At 48.1% G+C, this 19,433-nt stretch overlaps 1 protein-coding gene across 3 annotated transcripts in view; it reads right to left on the bottom strand.

Moving 5' to 3' along the window:
- The window catches only part of CAMTA1 (calmodulin binding transcription activator 1), a 724,786-nt gene that overhangs the window by 40,902 nt on the left and 664,451 nt on the right, over positions 1-19,433 (bottom strand). For all 3 annotated transcript variants that reach the window (XM_081201361.1, XM_081201360.1, XM_081201362.1), the window contains exons 7-8: positions 6,853-6,993; positions 2,784-4,660 (exon numbers count right to left, since the gene is read on the bottom strand). In XM_081201361.1, the coding sequence (XP_081057487.1) occupies positions 2,784-4,660; positions 6,853-6,993 (2,018 nt within the window). The remainder of the gene's footprint in view (positions 1-2,783; positions 4,661-6,852; positions 6,994-19,433) is intronic.

Raw genomic sequence — 19,433 nt, 5'->3', positions numbered from 1 at the left:
CAGAGAGTAGACCCACTGAAATTAATGAACCTAAGTTGCTCATTTCTGTTAACTTCAATGGGCCTACTCTGAGTAGGACTAGCATTGGACACCACCAGCAGGGGTTCAAATACCACTCCTGGCTTCAGTTGACTCTGTGGCCTAGAGAAGTCGCTATTTGCCTCAGTTCCCCATCTGAAAGAATGGACAATGCAGCAACCTATTGTCTGATGAATGTTATCAGGCATGTTCACCGCCCAGCTTTCTTCCCAATAAGGACCTCAAAGCTTGTTGCCATTCCACCTGAAGGAAAGCCCCTTGAAGGAAGCAGGAGAAATAAAAACCAATCCATCAATACTGGAACCACAACACAGGAGAGAGACATTCAGACTTCCTTTCCAAAGCCCTTCCAGAAGAAGGGAGCTGCTGCTGAAAAGGTCCCTCTCCCTTCGCCTGCAGCTCCTGAGTCAGGCTGAAATTCTCAGGGCCCAGCTAGACAGTACGAGACAGAAGTGGGTCACAGTCTCCTGATTCTGCTAAAAAATGTAAAAGAGCCTGGAGGAGCAGCAACAGGGGAGGGTCATCTTAACCCACTCTCCCTCTGCCTGTTTTTCAGAACAATATTGTGCCCTGACTCACTATGAGGAAAAGACACAATATTTCCCACTGTGGGCATTTTCAGTGAGAAATGGCTCTGTGGGGAAAACCACGGTAGCTTCCTGCAGCTGCTGCTTATTCTGCAAAGAAAACTGACCCTTGACTCTGAAGGGAGGACTTGTTTTAGCCTAAGTTCCCTGGGAGAGAGAATCAAATGTGGGCCGGGGGAAGGAGAGGCCTCTGTCCCACTGCTGCCTCTGTCCAAGCAAGTAGGACAAGAAACATCTTCAGGTTGCAGAGCCGCCCTGCATTGGTTTCTGCTGAAGAGGAAATGCCACATTTGGGCAAGAGATCTAAAAACCTGAAGAGAAACCGAAATATGCTTCTCCTGTGCTGACCCCCAGTGGCAGAAAGGCAGGAAAACACTTTTCAAAAAAGCAATTTTACCAGCTTGGATTGGGAGGCCCTCAACACACACTTTGTTAATGCTTTTCAAATCTACTTCTCTAAAGAGTCAAAAGTGTGGATGCTGTGAGCAGGTCTGGTTGCAGCACCTTGGCCAGTGAGTGCACATTTAGTAGCCAACCTGGGAGTCTTGGCGTGCCGTTGGAGAAAGGTAACACAGAAGGATGTGTTTCATGAAAGGCATCCCATCAACACGCAGGCACTTTGCTCTGGGGATGGACTGCTCTTTTCTGGGGTTAAGATGAATGGCTTTAGGAAACAGGGCGGAAATGTCCACCCATTCAGTGAACACCTGCCCAGTCTGGTTTGGTTTTGTGATGTCACCATGTGGCTTAAGCTGATTGGCTGCGCGGCACTGCCAGGAGGCCAGCTCTCTAACTGCCTTTCATCCAAGGTGCATTTTGCACTTTTCTGCCCGAACAAATGTTCTACACAGGTGACCGGGTAGCAGGGCAGCATTCTGGCCGGTTCAAAATATTTCTAGGCTGAAGCTGGCAACTGTGTCACTTACCTAAAAGGTAAAGGTAAAGGTAAAGGTAAAGGGACCCCGACCATTAGGTCCAGTCATGACTGACTCTGGGGTTGCGGCACTCATCTTGCTTTATTGGTCAAGGGAGCTTCCGGATCATGTGGCCAGCTTCCGGATCACGTGACTCTGGCGAACCAGAGCAGTGCACGGAAACACCATTTACCTTCCCGCCGGAGCAGTACCTATTTATCTACTTGTACTTTGATGTGCTTTCAAACTGCTAGGTTGGCAGGAGCAGGGACTGAGCAATGGGAGCTCACCCCATCGCAGGGATTCAAACCACCGACCTTCTGATTGGCAAGTCCTAGGCTCTGTGGTTTAACCCACAGCGCCACCTGCGTCCCTCACCTACCTACTCCCAATACAGTGGTGCCTCGCAAGACGAAATTAATTCGTTCCGCAAGTTTTGCCGCCTAGCGAATTTTTCGTCTTGCGAAGCACGGTTTAAACGGCTTAACAAAGTCGCAAGACGTTTTCGTCTTGCGAAGCAAGCCCGTAGGGAAATTCGTCTTGCGAGGCAAATTGCGGACAAAAAAACCTTTCGTCTAGCGAGTTTTTGTCTTGCGATGCATTCGTCTTGCGAGGTACCACTGTAACCCCAATCTCTCTCTCAGCCTAAAACAGGGAGGGACAGAGGCCTTGGTGGGAATGAGAGACTGTAATGCCTATTGGAAAGAAGGATATAGGAGCACCAGAGGAGCCCAGCAGCAGCTCGATCAGGTCTTAGGGACCCAATGAGCCCAGAATCCTGTTCTCACAGTGGTCAACCAGATGTTTCTTCTGGGAAGCCTACAAGCAGGACACGAGCACAACAGCAACAGCAGCAGCAGCAGCACCCTCCCTACTTGTGGCTCCCAGGACTGGCATTCAGAGGCATAAAACCTCTGACAGCAGAAGCTCCCTCTCCCTTGCATGCTGTGGTTTTGGATTTCCTTCCTTTCCAACTTCCCTGGAGCACAGATGGGACAGTCAGGTAGAGAGGTGGGGCCCTCCCCTCCTTGGCAGGCCAAATGATCTCATTTCCAAAACCCAGGACTCCCCCCCCCCCAGCCGCAACTCACTGGAACTCAGTTCTGGCATCTCTCAGGTGGGCACCTTTGCCATTCTAAGATAACAAGGAAGGTGTTCATCATGGTGAGTTCCTGCACCTCTTTTTCTAGAAAAAATAGCACTGCCAAAAACCCACCAAGGGCTGAAAAGCCAAGCAGCTCACCTCTGGATAAGACCACTCGGGCGAGTAATCCGTCACCATGAAAAGGCGCCCGCTCTGCTGGAGCATGCCCAGGGTGCCCTGAGCAGCAGCAGCAGCTGCCGCCGCCGACACCACCTCAGTCACGTGCATGTAGGCCAGAGTGCTTGCCCCATTCTCTGTGCTGCTACTGAGGTGCAGGCTGGCTTGCTGGGGGCTGCAGCAGGGGATACACATCTCTGCCTGGCTGTAGGAGGCCCGGTTGGCGTCCTCCGGCTGGGGCAGCCCACTGCTCTCGCCTGATACCAGCTGGTGCCCGTAGATGGTGTTGCTCCCACCTTCCACCGAGATGAAATCATTGATCAGGTCAGAGAACTGGTTGCTAAAGGAGATGTCAAAGTGGTCCAAGCTCAGCTCCATGTTGGAGGAGTTGTTCAAACCCGGGTGGGCTACTGGGTAGAGGCCTTGCACCATGTTCCCTTGGAGGATGGGGAGGCTGTTCCCATTCCGCAAGCTGCCCCCGTTGGTCTCAGGCTGCATGTAGTGCTCTGTCCCACCACAGGCCTGGAGCTCCCCCGTCTTCAGCAGGTTCTCGTTCCCATCCGCCTGCGGAGAGGTCTCCATCGGGACCTCGCCTTCGGCCGACATAGCCTGGAAGTTTGCCTGGAACTGCATGAGCTGGAGCGAAGAGGTGGACTCGATGCGAGCTTCCACCGTGCCGTTGCAGTTGGAAGTGCTCTGGGAGGACGCCTCCGTCTTTACGTTGGGGAGCCCTAAAGGGTTGACAAAGGAACTGCTTGCATCGTTCAGGTTGTTGTGGCTGTTTTGCTCCAGAGGCAGAGGTTTGCTGGCATCCTGCAGGAAGAAACTGGGGGAAGGGGTCTGGTGGACGTGGGGGCTCTGGACTGCTTGGTTGAAACCAGAGGAGTAATCTTTGTTGGAATCGATTGCGCTAAAGTCCATTTGTTCCAAGGTGGTACTGGGGCTGAGGCCTCCGCCGGACGGGAGCAAACTGGAACCGGTCGTAAGGGTGAGCGAGTTGGACGAGGAAGAGGAGGAGAACGCTTCTTTCGACATCTGTTGCTCAAAGGACGTGTCCTCCGTCTTAATCTCCTTGGTGAGGGCTGCGCTGAAGTTGAACCCGCGCTCTGTTGTGGGTGACTGCCTGATGTTGGGACCCAGGCAATCTGCCTTGGGGCCTCCTCCTCCATACGTCTGCCCCTGCTTGGGATTGTTAAGGAAGCAGTCTGGGTCGAAATTCATCGTGGTTTCTGGGATCTTCCGGCCACTGTCGAGAGTGGTGGAGAGCACCAGCTCTTCGGAGACGCTGGCGGGCAGCATGGATAGGCCCTCTGAGCTGCTGGCGGTGGGGAAGGTGAACTTGTGGCCATCCGAGCTCACGGCCAGGACCAGCCCTTGGGCAGCTGCGTCCGAGGAGAGGAGGTGCTGATTGGGACCTGCGGTGGGTGACATTGTGTAGACGGCCTCGCTGGTCACATCCGACATGAAGACCGTGGCGCTCTGCGACAGGTTGCCCATCACTGAAGCAACGGCCATGCTGGAGACCCCGGTGACAGCTGGGCTGTCCGCCACATCGGGGTCACTGTTCAACCCACTGCTGATGGACACGGGGGAGTTCTGCGTAGTGTCGGGAACTTCCACCTGATTGGTCGAGGAGACCTCTGTGCTGTTCTGATGCAGCAGGACTGGCTTGGCCACTTTGCCATTCCTTTTCTCCCGGCTGGAGGACTTGCCATGGCTGTGCTCGTTCTTCCCTTCGGAGACATCGTTGTTCTGCACCTCGGAGTGGGCGCTGTACCCGCCTGACCTTGGCTCGACCTTTGGTGAGATGATGCGGTGTTTGGCACTGTTGCACTTGTGGTGCACACTGCTACCTGCGCCTGTCCCAAGTAGAAACAGAAAGTTAATCGCGGACTGGAACACAAGACAGCTGGTCCTTATGCCAGAAGTATTGTATTACTTTCTAGTGCAGAGGGATGGCTGGGACTGAACAGCTGAAGCTTTCTACAGCTGTCAGCCTTAGAGCAAGATCAAGATGGGCAAAAGCACCATGAAAGGATCAACCTGTTGGGGGATTCAGAGCTTCAGCCTGAACATGTTTTGCCTACAGCTGGATTTGTGCCTCTTGGACTAAGACATGGGCCAGAGGGAACTCAGCTTTCCATTGATTTTGATATGAGACTATATTACGAGGCATCCTGTCTTTGTTGGTTGAAGGAATGGATGACATTAGAGAATTCACATATTCTAGACTTAGAAGGTCATGATAATATTTTTGGTTGGCATGCTTATTTATGGTATGAAGAGGTGAAAGTACATAAAGGATTTACAAATCATATAATTAGGAAAAATTTGTATAGAGTATGGGATAAATACAAACATTTATTAAAGGTAAAAACACCACTTTGGCTCTCACTGTTGGAAGCTATAGCAGTAAAGAAAAAGAATATGATAGAAGGGTGGACAACATAGAAATTTATTAGAACAAGAGGGAGGAGAGTATAAATTAAAAGAATTTAAGGAACCACAGAAAGAAGGGGAAGGAAGTCAAGTTTTGAAATGTTAAAATGTAAAATTATTGAAATGTATAAATCTGAAAATCATGAAAAAGATTCATAGTTTAGATTAAAATGCATTCAAAAGTAAGCATTTTAGAATAAAATGTGTTCAAAACACATATTTTAAGATAAAATATACAAAAATAATGCAATTCTTTGTGTGATTATTTAAAAGAGGTTTATAGTCTGAAGAAGAAACAGGACAGAATGTATATCTGAAATTTGGGGCACATACAGAATGTCCCCTTTTATTGGTGGGGTGAGGATTCAGTCATATCCTGGCAAGCGCAGGCCATGCAACTATAGTCAATTTCCAGCTCTTGCACAGACCTGTTTCCTCAAAAGACCGGGCTTTTTGCATTAAGCAAAGTGACCAGCAAATACGCTGGGAAGCGAAGGATAATACTTACTTTGACAAAATAATGTGACCTCCCCACCAGCAAATCAGGCTGAATGCTCAGTAAACTGGAGGTTACCTCCCCAAGTAACCTAGAAATCGGCTGATCTGTCCACCTCTCATGTCTGCCGTCTCTCTAATGTAGGGTCCTGTTTAAGGTATTATGGCTAAGAGCCCTTCACCCCTCCTGCCCCATAGGGACATGGGAAGCGCAGGCAGGACTGGCCCAAGACATTTTGACACTTGAAATGAACTACAAAATGGTGTTCCCCTCTCCACTAGGGAAGAAGGGGAAAGTGAAGCTTGACATCAGGAACAAAGGAGGAATAATGGTCTACACCAGAATCTGCTGCCCCTGTGGATTCTGCCAGCTGAGGTAGTTGCTTCACTTTATCTCAGTTGTGGGCTGGCCCTGAGCACAGGAAGCTGCCTTGTACAGAGTCAGAGCATTGGTCCATCCATGCCAGTGTTGTCTACATGGACTGGCAGTGGCTCTTCAAGTTTTTCAGGCAGAGGAGCTTCCTAGCCCTGTGACCCTCCTGCATGCAAAGCAGGTGCCTTGCTTCCCCGCTGTCAGGGAACTGACATCGGAGCTAGAGGCGGAGGGAAGGCTCTCAAAGGATGCCGGAGAAGGGCCCAGCAGGGAGAGAGGCAGCTCCGCAGATGGGGAAGCAAATCAGCGCAACACCAGGGATATAGAGGGGCTGATGGGGAAATCGGCGAGAGGGCTCCAGGACTCTTCACCAGACACCAGCGGGGAGAGCACGGGTCCTCCGCTACCTACGCCCACCCTGCGCAGAAGACTTCCGCGCAGAGAGAGTAGGAGGAGACTGGGTGTCAAACAACTTTTATGTTGGAAAAGATTTAAGAAACGCCCACTGACGGATTCTGCTAGTGACTGAGGCAGCCACGAAGTGAAGGGCTGTCCAGACTGAAAGGTTTAGCAAGGCAACAAAGCCTGGAGAGGCGGCAACTTACGCACGAGCAACCCATACACATTACACCCGCCAACCTACATCCCACCCTGATTCCGCCCTCCCACAAATCCAGCACTTTGTGGCATTCCAAAACTGGGAGAGTGCAGAACGTTTTTGCCCTGCAAGCTCCTGCTCCTCACCCAAGTTGCCAGTGCAGAGGCAATTGTGCGTCCGAGGCTGCGGTTTGGTCTGGTGGCTGTCCAGGATCTGCTGCACCAGCTGCTCCACAGAGAAGCCCGAACTGCTGTTCCCATTGCTGCATGTCCACTTGATGCCGTGAACTGTGGAAAGAGAGAGAGAGAGAGAGAGAAAGGTAAGAGGTGAGGTGGAAGCAGCAGCAGCAGCAGCCGACGACCAGCAGTTGTCCTGGCAGATCCTTTGCTCTGGAGGATCTTTGGTTGGGGATAGACTGTGCGGAACCACATGCTTCGTCACCTCATTTCCCATTAGGGTAATTAGAGTTGGGAGTGAGAGGATGCCCCCTTTCCCCTTTCATGTTTCTCCAGGGGGCTTTGCCCTGCTTCCCACTCCTCCTTTGCTGGAACAACTCCTAAAATAAATCCCAGGACAGGAGTGTACACCCTTTGCCAAAGATTCAACTCCCTTCAGCTTCTTTGCATTCTCCCCACCCCTCTGTGTACCAACCTACAGAAATATGTGCAGGGATAATTCTTTTTTTCCTTTTTCTTCTGTGCCCTCCCCTTACAAAAGCGCTCTTGGCATGAACGTGCACATGGTTTCCTGCAGGTGACCTTTGCTGCGTTTCAGCCATGCACACAAGTGCAGAGACGCAACCTCTGCCCAAACAGAGTCTTGGTGCAATCAGGTCACACTGAAGCGGCTCTTGTGCAAGGTTTTCATGTCAGTAATGCAAATGTGTGTGTGTGTGTGTGTGTGTGTGTGTGTGTGTGCGCGCGATGCATTGAAGGCTGTGGTGATGTGTGCATGCATGGCCCTTTGCGCACCACCTGAAAATAAAAAAGAGAACTACAGAGGATTCCTGGTCCTTCAGTTCAACCTTGGAACCAAAACAAGGAGAATTTCAGATGCCTCCCTTGTTTTAGTTGCAGCCCTGCTTAGATAAACAGGCAAGAGGCAGAGACTTGCAGCTGAGGAGGAAAACTATCTGTCTTCACCTGGTGCATATTAGGTGTTAGGCCAGAAAGGAAGGAAGTCCTGGAAAGAGAAGGTGTGTTTTGAGAGAAAAGGAGATGATACTGAAGTGGCAGGAGAGAAGGAGCTGTAGATGGGCAGACAGCAGAACAACAGATGAAAACAAAAGGAAGCAAATTTTTAAAGACTCTTCAGCATTAGGCTCCCGTCATGACATTATACGCACTAGCCAGTAGGCACCACACCCATCCTTCAAACACATCTGTGAAATATGTCTTTGCTTCCAGCTTGTGGGGTTAGTCTGTCAGCCTAGGGCTTGCCAATCAGAAGGTCGGTGGTTCGAATCCCCACGACGGGGTGAGCTCCCGTTGCTTGGTCCCTGCTCCTGCCAACCTAACAGTTTGAAAGCACGTCAAAGTGCAAGTAGATAAATAGGTACCACTCTGGCAGGAAGGTAAACGGTGTTTCCATGTGCTGCTCTGGTTCGCCAGAAGCGGCTTAGTCATGCTGGCCACATGACCCGGAAGCTGTATGCCGGCTCTCTTGGCCAGTAAAGCAAGATGAGCGCCGCAACCCCAGAGTCATCCGTGACTGGACCTAATGGTCAGGGGTCCCTTTACATTTAAGCTTTGCATAGCCTGTGTGCAAATAGTTCAGAGCCAAGATTTAATCAATGGCTGGCCTGAGGGACCACTGCTTCCGACACAACTTTGCAGGGGCTCTGGAATCCTTGGGCTTGCGACAGCTTCTGGTCTGAGTGCAAAGGTGTGACATCACAGATTCCAGAGCTATGTTTCCCTTGCAGTGCACGTACGGTTCTGCGTCCTGCTGCTGATGGAATCATAAAGTTGGAAGGGACCCTGTTTTGCTGCTCAAGAAAGTACGGCGGTGTTTCGTGAGGTGATGGGGGGAAACCCTTGCAAGGCCTCTTCAATTTGGCTCTGAGTCTGTACAGAATAGGGAGAGGTTTCTCCACTGGTCCATCCCCAGCTCTCTGAAGAAGAACAATGCGGGCCTTCAACTTTGCTGTTCTTTTGGCCACAAATCCTGTCCCCACGCCCCACCTTTCCCTCATTGGGTCACCAAGCTAGGCTGCTGCTCCTTCTCCTCCAAATGAGCTTCTTTTTTCTGCTGCTGCTCCCCCTTCTGTTGTGAAGGTTATACGATGAAAACCCACTGAAGGGTGACAGATTGCAAGGAGAGAATTTCAGGATGCTTAATGTAAATTACCGACTGTCTTGGCACATCCAATATGCAGATTGTCTCGCTTTCCTTGCGCAGCACAACCCCCCACCACCCCCGGCTTTTTAAAGAAAACCTCCTCTGAGCCAGTGAGTTGTTAGCACTGAATATAAAATACTATCAAGATGGCTTTTAACATGTCACGCTCGGCTTCCTGACACATAATGAATCAGTGGGAAGGGGGGGGGGAGAGCATTATGAAGGGAAGGTTAATAAAACAGCCCATTGCCACCTCCCTCCCGGAAAGGCTGGAAGATCAAAACTGCTTGGAAAGCACACCAGATCTCATTGGAGTTTGGGTAGAGAGATGAATAAATAGCGAAACAGAAGCATCCTCCTGGATCCTTTGCTGTCACTTGAGGTTCAGGCGGCCTCAGTGGCTCAGAGTGCCTTCCATCACCTTCGGCTGGTGGCCCAGCTACGCCCCTATCTGGACAGGGATAGTCTAACTACCGTTGTCTGTGCTCTGGTAATCTCAAGGTTAGATTACTGCAATGCATTATATGTAGGGCTGCCTTTGAGGACGGTTCGGAAACTTCAGCTAGTGCAGAATTCAGCAGCCAGGTTGCTCACCAGAGTAAGACAGTTTGAGCACGTTATACTGATCCTGGTCTGACTGCACTGTCTATCAATTAGTTTCTGGGCCCAATTCAGAGTGCTGGGTTTGCAAAAAACAAAACAAACCCAGCCAGAATTTTACTATCCCAAAGATGGAAAAGTGACGAAATACCAGTGAAAAAACATTGGCAAGAAAAGTTGATGGAATACGCTGAAATGACGAAGCTAACTGACTTAAAGATAAGGGCAATAACAACTTTAAAAAAGATTGGGAACCTTTTATGATGTATATACAGAAGCAATGCGCTGAAATGACCTCACTGGGAGGATTCGAGTAATACACTTACAACGGACAAATACAAACAGAAAGTATAATTTTGAGGTAAAAATGAGAAGAATAGATAAATGATACAACCTTAATTTTAATATATATACAAAATTATAAGCAGAAGAAACAGATATGCTATAAATCAGGAAGGGAAGTTGGGGGAAGTCGTTAGTTGAAATTGAAAAATGTAATTTGAATGTTTGATTATGCTACAATTTCTTCAATAAAATTAAAAATGTTTTTTTTAAAAAAACCAGTGCTGGGTTTGACCTAGAAAGCCTTAAGTGGCTCAGGAATGCCTCTTCCCATATGAGCCTACCCGGACCCTGAGATCATCTTCTGAGGCCCTCCGTGTGCCTCCTCCTTGAGATGTCCAGAGGGTGGCAACACGAGAATGGGCCTTCCCCGCAGTGGCTCCCCATCTGTGGAATGCTCTCCCCAGGGAAGTTCACCTGGCGCCTTCATTATACTCCTTTAGGCACCAGGCAAAAAAGTTCCTTTTTAACCAGGGCTTTGGTTGATTTGATTGAGATCCTATGCCCTTTTAAAATGTGGTTTTTTGGAGGTGGGTGAGTTATTGGGTTGTTGTTTCTATTTTGATTATTTATTTTGTGGTCTTATATTTTGATTTTGTTCTATGAACCACCCTGAGACCTCCGGGTGTAGGGTAGTATATTATTATTATTATTATTATTATTATTATTATTATTATTATTATTATTATTATTAATAATAATATACAATGCAGCTGCACCACACACATACTCTCTCATGTACACACATATAGACCAGAGACAAAGGCATCTGTCTGAAGGCATCCCTGTTTAGGGAAGTTTTAAATGTTTTATTGTGTTTTTAATATTCTGTTGGGAGCCGCACAGAGTGGCTGGGGAAACCCAGCCAGATGGGCAGGGTATCATCATCATCATCATCTTTCACACAGATCCATTTCACCTATGCACAGCCATGCATACAACTCTCCCTCCATCTCTCACAAACAACACACCCACAAAATATAAAACCACAAAATATATAATCAAAATAAAAACAACAACCCAATATCCCCCCCAACAACCCCAACCACATTTTAAAAGGGCATAGGATATCAACTGGGGAGAAACACATTGCTGTGCTACATACATATATGACTGCAGTAACATCTACAACAGCCCTGTAAAGCAGGGCAGCATTCTTTTTTATCATCTCTGGGGCTGATGCTCAGAGAATATTGTTCTCATTGTTCCTTGCTCTGGGATTGAAAATAGTCAATACAGACCTGGTTACAACTGTTTGGAAATAATATAATATATTAAAATAAAATAATGGCTTACTTAAAACTCCCTGACCTTCAAACTAGGACTTTGTGGCTTACCCCATGACCCTTATGTAGCCATTCCTGTCTTTATGACTTCCATGGAAATATAAAACCACACATGTGAGAAGCAGGGCCACAGCTCAGCTGTAGACTACGAGTTTTGCATGAAACGGTCCCAGGTTCATCCCCTGGCATACCCTCTCAGGGAGGGCTGGGGAGAAACCCCTGTTCGAAATCCTAGGCCATGGGTAGGCAAACTAAGGCCCAGGGGCTGGATCTGGCCCAATCGCCTTCCAAACCTGGCCCACGGACGGTCCAGGAATCAGCGTGTTTTTGCATGAGTACAGTGGTGCCTCGGGTTAAGTACATAATTCGTTCCGGAGGTCCGTTCTTAACCTGAAACTGTTCTTAACCTGAAGCACCACTTTAGCTAATGGGGCCTTCTGCTGCTGCTGCGCCGCCGGAGCACGATTTCTGTTCTCATCCTGAAGCAAAGTTCTTAACTTGAAGCACTATTTCTGGTTTAGCGGAGTCTGTAACCTGAAGCATCTGTAACCTGAAGCGTCTGTAACCTGAAGCGTCTGTAACCTGAAGCGTCTGTAACCTGAGGTACCACTGCAGAATGTGTCCTTTTATTTAAAATGCATCTCTGGGTTATTTGAATTATAATGCATCTCTGGGTTATTTGTGGGGCATAGGAATTAGTTCATTTTTCTTCTTCAAAATATAGTACGGCCCCCCACAAGGTCTGAGGGACAGTGGACCGGCCCCCTGCTGAAAAAGTTTGCTGACCCCTGTCCTAGGCAGCCACTGCCGGTCAGAAGTTGGATGAGCTGCTGGGCTCAGTATAAAGCAGCTCCCCCCATTTCTCCTGTGTTCTTACATTTCCAAGAAAAAAAGTACTACCCTGTCTCCAAAGCCCCTCACTGTGGACACACAACAGCCGGGGTCTCCTTGGCGACTGCCCATTTGAAAAAGTAGCATGTGCCTTTTCATTCCAGACTCCCCATAAGTTTTAACTGACAGAAATAAAGGGATCGCTTCTGGTTTTTCTCAACTGGATTAAACTTTAATTAGATTTCTCTTTTCATACCTCCCAACACCTACACAATAACAACCTTCAAATCCTGGCATGAGGTGTCTCCCACCCTTTTGTGGGTTGTGAAAATCCACCTGGATGTGCATTGCTGAGCGAGCAGACTTGAAACAATATCCCTGTTTGGGGTTCCTTTTGCAAGCCTTTCTTCTCCAGCAACCGCTGCTCATTCCAAGATCTCCTTAGAAACCCGGCGGAGTCTGTCATTTGCTCCTTAATTGCAGCTGCGGGTCAAGCAAGGCAGAGCATTTTCTTTTAACTACAAAAAGGCAATTAGAAGTGTAGCTGCCTCTTTGTGAAGGTCTGGGACCTGCGGCTATAACGCCATCACGTTCGTCTCCCAAACCAAGTGCCTAAAGAGATTGCCCTTTCTGAGCCATGTGGTGCCGAGCCGAAAGCATTCGGCTTCACCAGGGTTAATCACGGAGCTCTGAACAAGTAACTGGTGGGGACCAGGGATGGGAAGAAAGTCATCCTATCCATTTATCACAGTAGACTGACCCAATTTGACCTGCTTGGAATGAAATGATCCCTTGGATTACACACTTCTCAAGTGCGGGGTATAGTTCTGGTCTCCAAAAGGGGCAGACAAATACCGTATTTTTTGCTCTATAAGACTCACTTTTTTCCTTCTAAAAAGTAAGGCGAAATGTGTGTGCGTCTTATGGAGCGAATGCAGGCTGTGCACCTATCACAGAAGCCAGAACAGCAAGAGGGATTGCTGCTTTCACTACGCAGCGATCCCTCTTGCTGTTCTGGCTTCTGAGATTCAGGATATTTTTTTTCTTGTTTTCCTCCTCCAAAAACTAGGTGCGTCTTGTGGTCTGGTGCGTCTTATAGAGCGAAAAATATGGTAACTATCGATCTATCTACAAAAGCTTTGCATTAGGGGAGAAAGCACTGAAAACAATGGGAATAGGCTGCACTTTGCAGGAAGAAGGCTTCCATAACATGCAGATATTTTGAGTGTCAGAGAGGCAGGGAGGGAGGGGGAGAGAGAGAGAGAGAGAGAGAGAGAGAGAGAGAGAGAGAGAGAGAGAGAAACGAGCCTCTGGTGGAACGCCAGGTCCATATCCGGAAGGGGCTACAGTTATTAAACAGTAAATTCCAAATAAAGGGCCTGATAGTGCAGAAAAGACACTACGAATGTTATGGGATAGTAGAAGAACCAGAAGCTTGCCGTTTTCTTACATTTACAGGCCTCTCCCCATTTATGCGCATTCGACCCACACACGACTGCCTATACGCGTTGAGAAATAATGAAGTAAATTGACTTAAACTGCAAAAAGGCATGAAAAAGGCAAAAAAGGCCAGGAAAAGAGCAGGAAAACCGCAAAAACATGGCAAAAAGGGAGGGAAAATGGCCACAGCCAAGCAATGCAGGGTATTAGTCTACCTCTGAATCATAGCCAGGTGCTTATGGGGGACTGGTCTACCTGCCTTGTTTCCACATTGTCCTCCAGCAATGAGGAAGACAGTCATATTGCCACCATTCATGCCAGTTTGGTAAGCGCAGCTGGTTTTTAAAAGGGTTTCCAGAGGTTTAGAGGGCATTGACAGGTTTTTTTAGATGGTGTTCCCTACTCTGCACGTTTTTACTTAAAGACCCGGCACCCGGAAACAAAACCCCACGTAAGTGGGGGAGATGCCTGTGTTTAAAAGTTCTACTTTCAGGACCAAGGAGAGTGAAAAACTCAAGCAGCCCTTACTCCTTATTAAAGTTTCTCAGCTGATTTGCACTGCAGGCCCAACCCAGCCTTTCCTGGTCGTAATTTTCCAAGCATATTGAAGTGTTGGAAACAATTTGTCCTCGCTTCGGAGACACGGCGCTTTGAGGATTACTCTAGAGGGCTGTTTCCCAGATGGGCAACTACAGTCCCTTTGGCACAACCTTTGCCAACCTGGTTCCCTCCAGGCTTTTCGGACTACAACTCCCATAAGCCCCAACTGTACTCTGGGGATCATGGGAGTTGTAGTCTAAAACAGCTTGAGCACACCAGGCTGGGAAGAGCTGCTCTGGAGAAATAGGCTTGGTCAGGAAGGTGTGTGTGTGCGCGCCTTTGAGACAGTGTGTGTATATTGTGTGTAGTGGTGTTGGGTGAGCTGCTGAAACAGAGGTGTTTCTTGTGGTTTGGCTGGGGATGTCTGTTCTGTTGTTTACTTCTGAGTCATCTAAACAATTCTGTTCTGGAGAACGTGACATTGAGCTCACCGGGGTTTACTCCTAAGTAGGTGGGCCTAGGACTACAATCTTAAAGTCAGAGGTTCTCAGTGATGGGCCACAGGGGAGCAGCGGGCAGTGGTGATGTCCACATCACAGCTGGTCCTCCTTACTCTCTGGCACATCAGAGGCCTTGCTCAGTTGCTCCTGGGCTGGCAAACAGGGGATTTTGTGTGTGTGTGTGCAGAAGCTCCCCTCCTAGTTTGGTGCTCTCTCCTGAATCTCTATACCAGGTACACAAACTGGCGAAGTGCTGAGCGGCTGCCACACGGCTCATTTACGACTCCTGCGGCAGGAGCCATTAATTCCTCTCTCCTCCTCCTCCTCTGGTGCTCATTGCAAGGCCCCTTTATGGCTTCCCACAAACCCACAAGCTCGACATCAGCAAAAGCAAAGCACTGGCTTGGCTGTGGCACACCTGGGACACCTCTCCCTGCTTCCAGGCCGGAAAGGCAGGCTCAGCCTGCAAAGCATCTCCGAAACGAGAGAGGCCACCCCTGCCTGCCTGCCTAAAGGCCGGTTGGCCTGTTATTTATAGGCTGCCCCATCACAAAATGGTTCTTTGAGTTGGCTCTCGAATTAAAAGAGCAAATTATAAAGCAAACGTCTCAGCAAGGAGCACTTTCCCTCTGCTTCAAAGTGGGCAGAAAGGTGGGATATAAATGGAGGGGGGGGGAAATAAACAAACGGTTTTTGAAAAATAAAGTGTTATTAGCTGCTGGTTGCTTTTGATTCCCAGCATCAGCACCACACCTAAGAACAAGAAGTGTCCTGAAGCAGCAGCAGCACCTGGATCAGGATCCTGGATCTCTGCCTCCTCTTCCTCCAGCTTCTTGTTCTCACAGTGGCCAACCAGATGTCTCAACAGGAAGAAGGAGAGAGAGGAATTGGCACCATTACAGGTGCCACATAATAACATAATACCCGTTCCGCATTTGTAAGAACTTGATTGTTGAGTGTGGCAGCACCTGAACTTTGGAACTCCCTGCCTATTGAGAGCAAGCACTTGCCTTCACTATACTTCTTCCGGTGGCTGCTATAAAATATTCTTATTTAGACAAGCCTACCCAGATACTTGGGGATGCGGGTGGCACTGTGGGTTAACCACAGAGCCTAGGACTTGCTGATCAGAAGCTCGGCAGTTCAAATCCCTGTGACGGGGTGAGCTCCTGTTGCTCGGTCCCTGCTCCTGCCAACCTAGCAGTTCGAAAGCACATCAAAGTGCAAGTAGATAAATAGGTACCGCTCCGGCGGGAAGGTGAACGGCGTTTCCATGGGATGCTCTGGTTTGCCAGAAGCAGCTTAGTCATGCTGGCCACATGACCCGGAAACTGTACACCTGCTGCCTCGGCCAATAAAGTGAGATGAGCGCCGCAACCCCAGAATCGGCCACGACTGGACCTAATGGTCAGGGGTCCCTTTACCTTTACCCAGATACTTAGAAAGTTGAGCTCATTTTAATACATTTTAGTATTTTAAATTTTTGCATGTTTTAAAGTATGGTTGTGATTTTTTCTTCTTGATTTTCTTGTTTTGTCTTTTTGTAAATCGCTTTGAGGTTGTTGTCGGTTTCTTTTTTCAATCAAGCTGGTGTATAAATTATATGAAATAAACAACATCAACAAATAAATATCATGCAACCTTTTACTCACCTTTTCTCTAAACTACAGTTCACAAACACTGGCACATCCCTGGATTTTGCAACACCTCAGGGCATGTTGCTAAATGCGTGACCTGACCAGGAAGATCTGCCTGTGGCGGCTTGATCTCTGACAGCTCTTTGCTAGGCATCCCTATCCCTGCTATTTATACAAATACCCGAGTGCTGCCAATACAGAAGACCCAGAGGGAGGGAGGGAGATAAAGAAAGAGGCATTTGTAATATGAATGAGCATTGTGGCCCATGCCAGGGTTCCACGGCGATTAGAAAGAAATTGAAGCCGGAACAGTTTTCAAGCCTTGAATGCCCTGTGCAGATAATAAATCCTGATTTGGTAGGCTCGGGGCACTTGCAGACAGTCATTATTTTCAGGGTAGGATTCAATTGCCTATTAGCAAATTCAGGCGGCGGTCAAGTGGGAGACTTTGAGCAACAGATCCACTCCCCGGTCCGCTCAACATGAATGCGATAAGGAAAGGGACAGGAAAATGGGGGATAATCCTTGCAACATCGTCACTTCCCCACAAACAAATCAAGAGAGAATGAACGCTCGCTGGGTGAAGCTGTGCTGAAGCAGTGCAGTGTGAAAACAACCCCTACTCCTCCAGCCCCAATTTTATAGGGGAAAAAAGAGAATCGTTCTTACTGCCAGCCACATGGTGGAGCTCCTTGACCAGGCAATGATGAGGCTCTGCTTGCTTTGATACATAAATGAAAGCTTTTGCTGTTAGTGGTCAACCCCCACCCTTTAAATATTCTATAATCACCAAGATTACAGACTTAAGAATTCCGTTGGCTGTTTCAGGTCTGTGCTTTGAATAATTAGGAGAAAACAAGAACACAGTGATTACGGATGACTGACACGGAGCAGCATTTGCTGGAGGTGCGAGCTCGGCTTTTGATGCGCGGAAGTGCAGCGTGGAAGGCGGAGAGAGATTCAGTTGTCAAACACAACACTGTGTGAAAGAGCAGACAACGTCGTGTGTGACAAGAGAGTTCCCTGAACATTCAACGTCACTGAGGGCTCAGGTGGAGACGATCCCTTTGTGGGGAAGGCGGGGAAGCCCCTTGGCCCAATGGGTGGTATTGAGAACATAAGAAGAGATTGCAGGATCTGGCCAAAGGGGGCCCATCCAGTCCAGCGTCCTGTTCTCACAGTGGCCAACCAAATGCCTCTTCTGGGAAGCTGGCCCTGAGCCCAAGAGCACTCTTCTCTCCTGTGGTTCCCAGGAACTGGTATTCAGAACCATTACTGCCTCTGATAGTTGTGGGTGCAGAACGTTAGGGTCTGGGGTCTGCAAGGATCTGGGCCTGTCATAGACTGGAGCACGTTCAGCTCTTATATTCTTATATTCTCTTTTGGTGTGTAAAAAGAAAGTTGCCACAAAGGTGGGAGAGTAGTTTAAAGAACAGAGCACGGCACGTCAAAGGTTTTGACTTCAGCAAGAATGATTTTCCTGCATTTCCCCTGTAAAGCTAGTTCCCTGTGGTTTCTTATTAACCAGTTGTGACAACTTTGTCATCCATATAAAAAGCTGTTAGCTCCATATGTAAGCAGAATGCCCTATTGATCGCTTCAGAAGAGATTCTGGCTGATAGGTGGTGGTGGGGGGCATCCTAAAATGCAATAACCTTAAAAAACAAGAGTCTTGGACAGATCTATACCCAAATCACAATGTGAAGGCTTGATGTCCTTCCACACAGTGGAAGCAGAGCATGGTCACCATGACTAGTAGCCGCTGACAGCCTTGTTCTCCTTCATGATTTTTTCCAATCCTCTTTTAACACCACCCAAGTTGGTGGTCATCACTGCCTCCTGTGGGAGCTGGTTCCATCATTTAACTCTGGGGCATGAATAACTTTCTTTTATCTGTCCCGAGTCTTCCAACATTCAGCTGTCTGGAGAACTTCCACACACTCACATCACACACTTCATGCAGGACCTCCAAGATCCAATCTCATGCAGACCCACTCCAGGCCTGTCCAATTCTGGGTCTCATCTTCTGACAGCTGCTGGCCAGGTGCCTCTTCCAAGCTTACAAGCAGGGCATGGAGGTGATGGCGTTTGTGCACTGGGTACCCAGAGATGTACATTGCCTTTGAACATGGAGGTTCCACTTAGCTAGCACGGTATCAGTGGTTGGGAGCCTTCTCATCCATGAATTCATCTAGACTAGGGTGGTCCTTGATGGTTTGTATTGTTTTAAACATCATCATCATCATCATCATCACCATCATTTTATTTGTATGCTGCCTTTCCACAGTTAAAAACGGCTTACAACATGGCGGCTTACAACATGACAAGATTTACATAATTACAAAAGTCATAAACAACAAATAAACCACATCCAAAAAATACACAACCAAATGGAAAACAATTTCCACGTAAATCAAAATCTAAAACAAAAATACAGCATTAATATCACAGTTTAAAATTACAGAGGTAAGAAAATAGCAGCAATTTATAAACAAAAAACAAAGATGGAGCCCTCTCTGCCCAGCAGCAGCAGCAGCAGCAGCAGCAGCAGCAGCAGCAGCAGTCCTTTATGGAGCCTGTCAGGCCCTGCCCTAGGCCAGGTGGTGAGTGGCAGGACTAGGGCCCTCAGGCGCTCGCAGGGGAGTCCTCCTGGGTAGCAACTTCATCTTCTTGTGAGTCTCCTTGAGGCTTTGGTAGAAGGCAACTAATACGTGTAATGAAGCATCATCATTATCAAAAGCTCCCAGAAGAATGATGAGTTTTAAAACTCAGTAGTAGTAGTAGGTTTTTTAAAATATATATATAACCATCTGGTCTAGATAGAAAAGATTAATAAAAAATCACTCTACCATGTGCTGGAAATGCCAAAATGAGAGGTGATCCCCGCCATCTGCTGGAAATGTGATGTTTAAAACCAGTATTGGAATCCCACCATGTTGGATAATTATCCACTGGCTTCCAATAATCCATTTCTGGGCAAGGTACTGAAGCATGTGGTGGCACTGCATCTCCAGAGGTTTCTGGTTGAGATGGATTTTCTAGATTAATTTCGACATGGTTTTAGGCCTCTTCTGGGACAGAGATGGCTTGGGGTCGCCTTGGTGAATGACTTATGCCAGAAATTGGACAGGGGGAGTGTGTCCCAGTTGGTTCAGCTGGACTTCTCAACGGCTTTTGAAACCATCAACCATGATAGTTGTTTGATCCACCT

Source organism: Podarcis bocagei, assembly GCF_964188305.1.
Source record: "Podarcis bocagei genome assembly, chromosome: 7".
NCBI lineage: Eukaryota > Metazoa > Chordata > Lepidosauria > Squamata > Lacertidae > Podarcis > Podarcis bocagei.
The sequence above is the reverse complement of the archived record's forward strand: the minus strand, read 5'-3'. Positions and strand labels throughout refer to the sequence as shown.